This window comes from Achroia grisella, unplaced genomic scaffold, assembly GCF_030625045.1.
Source record: "Achroia grisella isolate CSIRO2021 unplaced genomic scaffold, CSIRO_AGI_Agris_v1 utg4880, whole genome shotgun sequence".
NCBI lineage: Eukaryota > Metazoa > Arthropoda > Insecta > Lepidoptera > Pyralidae > Achroia > Achroia grisella.
The window spans coordinates 107,584-116,877 of record NW_026712892.1 but is presented as its reverse complement, the minus strand read 5'-3'; the positions used below and the strand labels follow the sequence as shown (position 1 = coordinate 116,877).

The 9,294-nt window shown below is 55.1% G+C and overlaps 1 protein-coding gene across 1 annotated transcript; it reads right to left on the bottom strand.

Annotated features, from left to right (window-relative positions):
- Positions 1–503: 503 nt before the first annotated feature.
- LOC131846081 (uncharacterized) lies at positions 504–3,447 on the bottom strand. The gene is made up of 2 exons (XM_059195299.1): positions 1,242–3,447; positions 504–829 (listed from the first exon to the last, which is right to left on the bottom strand). The coding sequence occupies exons 1-2, from the start codon at positions 3,445–3,447 to the stop codon at positions 504–506; spliced, it is 2,532 nt and encodes an 843-aa protein (XP_059051282.1).
- Between the last annotated feature and the right edge of the window lie 5,847 nt (positions 3,448–9,294).

Genomic DNA, 9,294 nt, shown 5'->3' with positions numbered 1-9,294 from the left:
CATCAACAAAGAATTACGTCGTTCGTCAACAGAAAGGTAAGGATTAATAACACGTAAATTAACATATTTAACATTATAAATAAAACGCAGAATAAAGCCTAACACTCCGAATAGTTTATTTAAGGAACTATACCGGTCGAGGAGAAACGAGAGATCCATAGCTGGCGTAGGTATTTCAATTAACAAACAGCGAAGGCCAGGTAAAGAATCAATAGGATTGTTTGTTAAGTCTGCACCAATAGGCCAATGATTAGGGGATTCTGTCAACCAGGAAGGAGACCACCATAGATCATGGTTAAGAAGGGACGATGCGCTAAGACCTCGGGAAGCGCAATCGCTAGGGTTAATAGAACCAGGAACATGATGCCACTCGGAAGGGAAATCGGATGAGGTGATTTGAGACACGCGGTTTGCTTCAAAAGTTTGAAGCAGGTGAGGAGGAGTCTTTATCCATGCCAGCACAATTTTGCTATCCGTCCAACTATGGATAGCATCCAACACGATCACTTCTGTAGGCAGATGGTAACGTGATGAATTAATTTTGTGAGGAGCACAGCTCCTTGCAATTCCAACTTGGGAATTGTGAGCCGAGTACGGATAGGGGCAATCCTACTCTTAGAAATGAGGAGATGGACGGAGCAATGGCCAGAAGAGGATTCAGTCCTAAGGTAACCAGCAACAGGTCCAGACAACACACAACCAAAAACGGTTGAAAGGCCGGTCAGACCATGAGGAAGAGAAATCGATCTCTCAGGCTGCACAATATAACCGAACACGTCGGCACCTAACAATACCTCAATAGGCCCTGGTTTATAAAAGGAGGGGTCCGCTACGGAAAGGTGATTAATACTATTAACAACAGGCCTAGGCAGCTCTATCTCAGGATGGGGGCCTTTTTTTTTTTTTTTCACGTCAGGAAAATCCATCATGGAGAACCATCCGCTTAGGGACGAATGGATACTGCCGGACTCCTACCTGCTAAAAACCTGACGACTGTTCCTCCTCGACATAATCGCCGTGGCCATGGGATACGCAAGCATTCACCAAGACCACCGGCATGGTTCCCATCGAAGGGACCTCCATCTAGGCGTGCAGGGAACAGTGTCTGCACGCCACCTCCAGACCCTAAAACCTCCCCGGCGAGCTTCGGATTGCCCTAACAATCCTCCACCCTAGGGTCAATTTTGGAGTCGATGCACACCTGATTTTACTCAAGTGTCCATCGACTCCCCCCCCCCCACCTGTGGACCGTGCCGCGGCTCGGGCCTTCGGGGGGCGACACAAGTTAGTGACGCCCACTCTATGGTCGGATTTCCGACCCGCCGCGGCACAGTACCGACACTTCGGTGATGGCGCGGCACAGCGTGCGGCCTTATGGCCAGGCTCGCTGCAGCGGAAACAGATTCCGCTGCTGTCTTCCGCAGCGGTGCATCGCACTCCCACGTGGCCTGTAAGCAGGCAGCGATAGCACCGCTGAGGGCGCGGATCCAGCGACTGTACTCGCGCCATCACCCACCCGATTCTCAGCCGGCCGGCCTCGGCCAACTTCTTTGCGGCGGCCACAGGGCACCGCACCCACACAGATCCCGTACCCTGGGTGTTGCGCCGGATTTCCCCGGTTTTCACCGAGGATTCCAGGCAACCCCCCTCACGCATCACGGCTACGACCACGTCGGCCACCATCACCGAGTCGTCCAGGTCTCCAATCCGCAGTTCGGCCGACTTAACTGGCCTGGAGACCCGAACGTCCTCGGGCAGGACCTCCTCAATTTTGGCGGCCAACGCGTCTGCCGCCTCGCCTGTGTGCGTTCCAGGGATTTCCAGGATACGAGACCCGGTTCTCCCTACTCTGAACCTCAGGTCGGTGATACCGAGTTGGGCCAAGGAGATCTTGGCTTTCGCTTCGGTGAGCACCGACCTGTAGGTGACGCCTCTCTCCTCGGCTCCCGGCCTCATGGTGAGAACCACCGCGGATGACCGAGGAGGGCGTGCTTTCACCTTCTTTTTCCGCGCAGGTGTCTTCCGTTGCGGTTCCTCTGTTGGGCCGCCGCGTGGACCCTTCCCCGGGCGCGCATTGGCGGGAGCCGCCTGGCCTGCGCCAGCACCCTTGCGCTTCCCGCGCCGTACCACCGTCGACCATCCCGCCTTGTTTGCTGAGGTCGACGGTGGCGGGACACCTCCTCCGCTGGGCTCCCCGATCTGCGGGGCCCTATCGGCCGCTGCACTGGATGATCCGGCGGTAGGCGTACTCTTTGCGGCCTTTTGTGGCCGCGTTCGCTTCGCCGAGATCCGCTCCTCCATCTCGGCGAAGCGGTTGTTCATGATTTCGCCTACTCGCCGGATAATCCGGTCTTCGGCGTCCTCCGTCAGGGTCCGGGGCGTGGCACCTTGCGGCGCTTCCGCCGTGGTCCCTGATATGACCACTGGAGGCAACTCGGCAGCGGTTTTGGCCTCCTCCAACTGACGTGGTGCCTTGTGAAGGGCGGCACGGTCGAGAGCATTCGACTGCTCAAGCTCCTGTAGCTGTCGAACGCTGTCCCGCGTCTGCCTCTCCCACCCTTCTCTTTCCGCCTTTAACGCAGCCAGTTCTTCGGCCAGCGCGGCGGAAGACTGTGACGCCATCTGGAGCTGTCGGAACTTCTTTCTCTCCTCGACAGACTCCTTCAACATCGCAGCCTTCGTCTCCCTCACGTCGTCCAGCTCCGCGCGGAGTTTTCGCACCTCCCTCCTGAGGGCCTCCTCCTCCTGATTAGTGGACCTCAGCCTCAGAGCACCCGACGCCGATCTGATGGTGTGGATGGCGCGGTTGATTTCGCCAACGATAGTACCCTTCAGGTTGCTGGACTTTTTCACGGCAGCAAGGACCTGAAGGGCACTATCTTCAACCTTGGCGCCCAGCTCGTCTGCGCCCAGCGTGGCGTTCTCTTCCGACTCTCTACGGACGCGCGAGACGGACCTGGACGATCCGGCTTCAGAGGCCGAAACCCCTGTCCCCGATCGTGCCGCAGACTTGGCCGCTCGCGCTCCCCTCTTAGCCGTTGGAGGGCCTCTGGCCCTACTCCTTCGAGCCGCAGACGATAGCTGCACTTCGTCGTCGTCGGAGTCCAACTCCTCCTGACCCCTCTCCGTGATGCGCCTCTTTCGATGTTTCTTGGGGGGCGAGGTACTCCCTCTCGCCTCCCCAAGGTTGTCGTCTGATCTTAGCGACATTGAGGACCCGGTGCACTCCGAGTCCATATCTGCCACATGCAGTTCGAGGGCCTCAAGATAATTAACGGCCCCGTATCTCCTTATCAGCTCCCTCTGATACCGTTCTTCATCGCTGCCCGTGTCCCCAGAGTACGTGGGACGGCCCACCCCCGGCGAATCCGGTGCGGTGGGAGAGGATTCTCCGGCCGCAGAGCGACCGGTACCTCCCTGGGGTAATTTACTTTTTCGTTCAGCCATGACATTTTTGTTCCTTTTTACGGGTGTGGTCCCGGACTTCAATAAGAAAAAGAAACAGGGCGCACCAGAACCAAACCATTGCTCGGCCACCGTTCCCCGCGGACGTATCCACGAGGATGGGGAAGCCTCCCAATGGATGGCCCATACTTGGAGGTTGTCCGACCGCGTCGCCCCAGGATGGGGGCCTGCAATAACATCAACAACCACTGCAGGGGTTGTTATCACAGGATACGATCTATGAACTCGTTTAAAGGTAAGGGAGATAGAACCGCGGGAATATACAGATTGAATGTTGCCAATACCGCGAATAGGTACTGAGTTTAATGATAAGGGGACATTCAATCTCTCAACAGCTAAGTCGGTAGTAAGCAGACAACCTTGTGCGCCTGTATCACATAACGCACGGGCCTCTATAAAATAACCATAAGCCGATTTGACATGAATAATGGCAGTAGGAAGGAGGACTAGGGAATTGGATGGAATAGACATATGTGGTGAGAAAGCAGGGGGGATACAGGGCCTAGTTATTGGGACGAGTTCCGTCTATGGTTGGTATGCATAGAACGGTCGGGGAGGTCACGGGACTTATGCTATGTTTTATCTCGGGAAGTGACCGCGGGGGAAGGGACATATGACGATAATCTTGTCGTGAGTATGTAGGAGGAGAAGCTCGACGTGCAGGTGATGACGAATCACAACAGGGAGTACGGCTGTTATAAGGGGGACGGCCCCCGCCCGTGCGGGGAGGTGATGTACGCGGTGCACTATGCACAACATCATTGCGATAATTTGTGTTATTTCGGTTCTGATGGTTAGGATAAACAGGATGTCGAGAATTGTTAAAACACAGTAAGGTGTGATGGGAGGACCGAGCACAGACAGCACACCTGTAATCACGTGCGCAATTGGCTATCCAATGTTTATCTAAACATCGATAGCACACGCCAGACGATTTAATAAAATAAGATCGGTCACGTGGGTTCATATCACGAAATTGGGGACATTCACGTAAATAATGGGAATCACTATTACACATATGGCACTTCTTATTGGAAACTGGTACCTGGGAAACATAGGCCCTACGCGGGTGGTTAGATTGCTGGTTATGCGAGTATTCAGGTCTTCGTTCAAACGTACGGGAAGTTGGGACAGAATCTACTAATCTGCATCACCTACATTATCATGGTGGCGGCACTCATCCTCTAAAAAATTGGTGATCTGATCAAACTAGGGCAGTCGATCACTATGACCACCGTAACGCCGCTCAAAACGAGCTTTAACTCCAGGGGCAATTTATTAAGGCATATGTGCACTAGCATATATGACCAACTAGTCACAGGTAACTCTAAGCGTTCCAAACAACGATAAGCTGTTAACAATGGGTTGAGAAACGAAGCACGTAATCCATTCAATTTAGGGGGTATATTAGGTAAGGTAAGGATCTGAGTTATGTATGTATCCGCCAGTATTCACGTATTATGATATCTCCGCTTTAACAAATCACGAGCGATAGGGTAATTCTCTGCTTCAATACGTAAATGTAATAGTAGATGTTTAGGCTCACCCGATAATGCACCAACAAGGTACTGTAACTTATTAGTAGGGCTAAGGTCAGGCTGGGAATCGACAATACTATCAAATTGGTCGACGAAGCTCAAATAGGATCCGCTTTGGCTATTAAAGGTAGGAATAGGTAAGTCGGGTAGTTTACTTTTAATACATACTCCTCGGTAATGGCAGGAGCCGCAGCAGCGCTGACGCCGCTGGCCTCTCTATCACTGCCACGCGGCATCATCGGAGGAGGTGTGAAGGGAGGCTGTCTCGGGAACAGCTCCTCCAACACCCCCTCCAGCTGCCGCGGCTGGAGACCCTCTGCCACGGGGGGCGCCCAGGGGCGTAATTTGCCCCTGACGAACCTATAATGGCGCCTCCATGGATCCCTGTCCAGGGTCTCCAGGAGTTCTTCCCTGGCTGTCTCCTTGGCCCTGCTGATGGACAGCTGCAGAGCTTTCTTCCTCTCTTTGTACTGCTCGTACAGCTGTGCTTCCTCGTCGGCGTCGCGGCCCCCCCGGAGTCGGCGGTGCCTGGTGTAACGGCGGCGGGCGGCGGAGCACACCGCCCTCAACGCCGCTATCTCCACCGACCACCAGTACACCAGACGCCTAGGAGGTCGAGGGCCGGCGCGGGGCATCGCCGCGTCGCAAATGTGCGACAGAGTCTCACCGAACCAGCCCACCTCTGCGTCGACCTCCACAGGCCCCTCCGGCATGGGAACCCAGGCCTGGACGATGGAAGCCTCCATCAGCACGTCTTTATTCAGACGTTTCAACACCCATCTGGGGAGTTGTGGGACATTCCTCTCCTGGCGACCGGGGTGCGGAGCTACGGGTGAGGGGAGAACGTCTATCCGAATGTAACGATGATCGGATAGCGTCTCCACCTCATCCAACACCTGCCAGTTCCGCACCCTCTGTGCGATCGCTGGACTGCAGAGGGATACGTCGACATGCGACTCCCCCTGCTGTCTCACGCACGTGGCGGCCGACCCTCGGTTCAACACCACCAGGCCGGCCGCGGCCGCCCAGTCTTCCAGGACCCTGCCTCGAGAGTCGGTGATGGGGGAGCCCCATGCCGTGGATTTGGCATTGAAGTCCCCCATCACCAACGCTACTTCGACTCTGCCCAATCCCACCCTAACCCACTTATAGTCAGTGCGGTCGACTACGCTCCGAGGAGTAATATCCGACATACGCGACAACGTCGCCCGAGGCACGTTCTCATTGACCCCGACGACCCCATAACGGCAGGTAACCTCCCCACGGGCCCACCCGTTCCACCCCGATCACACTTTTACACACACACACGACACCGTCCTCGCCGGCGAAGACGACGACCTCAAACACTCAATATCGCGCATTCAACCGGGCGCCTGAGCGCGCCCGGGCGCTCCACACCGGCGCCCCCGGGCGCCCCTCCGATCGATCCCCCGTCCAATTCAAACGGGGATCGAAATTACGACGGCCTGAGCCGAGGTTCGAACCCCTAGTGGTGCCCTCAGACTAAAGTCGTATCCGTCAGGCAGGAGTTGGCCTTCAGCCGCTCCATAAGTCCTTCCGCGGGTTTGGAGTGCCACTCGCCCCCTAACGTCCGGTGAAGCTGTAAAGGCCAGCTACGGCCAACAGCATTAGAGTAGTCCGAAAAAAAAAAAAAAAAAAAAGTGTGCGGCCTCTTTTGGTCGATAGACGTGCTCTCGAACGAATCTCCGTATCATACCGTGTTTGCTCTAGGGATCAAAGTTACAGTCCCATCATCTGACGACCATCGTCGACTCACCACCTTCCTGCAAGAGAAAAACATAGGTTATCACACCTATGCTCTTGAGGAAGAGAAAAAAGCTCCGCGTTGTAATACGCGGCTTACCCAAGGAGCTCTCTACAGACTCCATCCTTGAGGACCTTCAGTCCCAAAATTACCCAGCGCACGAGGTACATCGTATGTATCAGTCGCGCTCTCGCAACAAGGCCGCTATCGACCTTGTGCTAGTCATATTGGACTGATCTCCCGAAGGCCAATCGATCTTTGACATAAAGAGCGTTTGCCAACTATCCTCTCTCTCCGTAGAGGCGCCTCGCAAGCGTACCTACCCCGGACAATGCCACCGTTGTCAGAACTACGGGCACTCTGCCCGTAATTGCTTCGCTCGCCCACGGTGCGTTAAGTGCCTAGGCGATCACGCCCAATGCCCCCACGGCCCCCAGTTGCACCCTCTGCCTCACAGAGGGTCACACCACGAATTACCGCGGTTGTTCACGCGCCCCACGTCCCGCCCAAAAGAAGGCCACCCAATCGGCCCCGCCCATGCCCGTACACAAACCCGTCCCCAAAACACTGCCCGCGGCCCCTAAGGTCAACGGCAGCTCCCTCGCGCAGGACTTCGCATTGGTCGCTCGCTTAGCCAGCACCATCGACCCTAACGAGATTGTCCTTCTGGCCTCCAAGCTCCGCCTGTATAAGGAGTCGCCCCAAAATAATAGGCTCGCAGCCGTCTGCGAACACATCGGCGTACTTACCGCCATCCTCAATTTTAACCTGTAATTATGGGTACTCGAGCTCAGAGAGAAAAGCCTCGGTCCGTTCGAATAGCGTTTTTTAACGCATTCGGATTAAAAAAACAAAAGGAGGAAATCGCCTCCTTTCTCACCGACCACCAAGTCGATATTCTCCTCGTGCAGGAGACCCTACTGAAACGTTCAGTCCGCGATCCTAGAATCGCCAATTACAACATAGTTAGGAACGACCGCACCGCCTGTAGAGGCGGCGGTACGCTCATATACTATAAACGGTCCCTACATTGTATACCGCTACAAACACCGCCTCTCACTCATATGGAGGCCTCCGTCTGTCTTCTCGGCATGACCGGCCACCGACCGCTCGCCGTGGCATCCGTATATCAACCTCCCGGCAAACTACTGCTGGAAAGTGACCTACGCGCCCTCCTAGATATCAACAGCGCCACCATTCTAGCTGGCGATTTAAATTGTAAACACACCCGCTGGAACTGCCACGTGTCCACGACAAACGGCCACAAACTAGACAGACTAGCCGACCCTCTCGAATTCGAGATAATCGCCCCGCTCCGCCCTACTCATTATCCCCATAACGTGAACCACCGACCCGACATACTGGACATGGCACTGCTGAGGAACGTAACCCTACGGGTGAGCTCCCCAGAAGTCCATGCCGAGATTAACTCGGACCATCGACCGGTAACCCTCCTTCTGGGCCCTCCGCCCGACACGCCACTACCAACCAAAACAATAACAGACTGGCAACGACTCGAGAAATCTCTCGAATCGACCGACACACCGATACTCAACCGTATTCCCGACGTCATAGAGTCCACCGAGGACACTCTCATTGCGATCGACTCGCTTACTAACCACCTGCATTCGGCAGTCAAGGACTGCTCCAGGTAGGTACCGACGACGGACGACCGTCGCTGGCAGCTCCCCGATGACGTAAGGAGGTTAATAAGCGATAAGAACGCAGCCACTAGAGCGTACTATCGCTACCCCTCCGAACCGAACCGGGTGCGCCTGCGAGCCTTACAGCGTAGCGTTAAGGAGCGCATCGCGCAGATCCGGGACGACCGGTGGGGCAAGCTCCTAGAAGAGATAACGCCATGCCACACCGCGTACTGGCGCATAGCGAAATCTCTCAAAACCGACCAACAGACAAACGACATGCCCCCGCTAGTCCGACCCGACAACACTATAGCCTTCTTCGACGAAGATAAGGCTGAGTGTCTAGCGTCCAACTTAGAAGCCCAATGCTCCCCCAGCATGCTCCCAGTCGAGGCAGGTCATCTCGAGAAGATAGACACCGAAGTCGAACGTATCGCGTCCACCCCGCCCACCGAAACCCACTCACCAGTCACGCTTGATGAGGTCAAAACGCTAGTTAAACAACTACCTATCAAAAAATCACCCGGCTCAGACGGCATGCCACCCCAACTTTTAGTATTACTCGTCGCTATTTTTAACGCGGCGCTGTCGAACGCTATATTTCCAGACAGCTGGAAAGAAGCCGTGGTCATTGGCATCCCCAAGCCCGGCAAAAATAAATCCGATCCGTCCAGTTATCGTCCTATCAGCCTCCTCAAGGCTATAGGCAAGCTGTACGAGCGACTCCTCCTCGCCCGCCTAAAGGAGTTTATATACTCCAAAGGCCTACTCATCAATGAGCAGTTTGGCTTCCGAGCCAAACACTCATGCGTCCATCAAGTGCACCGCATCACGGAGCACATTCACAAAAACAGCCTGTACTTTGCCACCAAGTCCCCAAAGG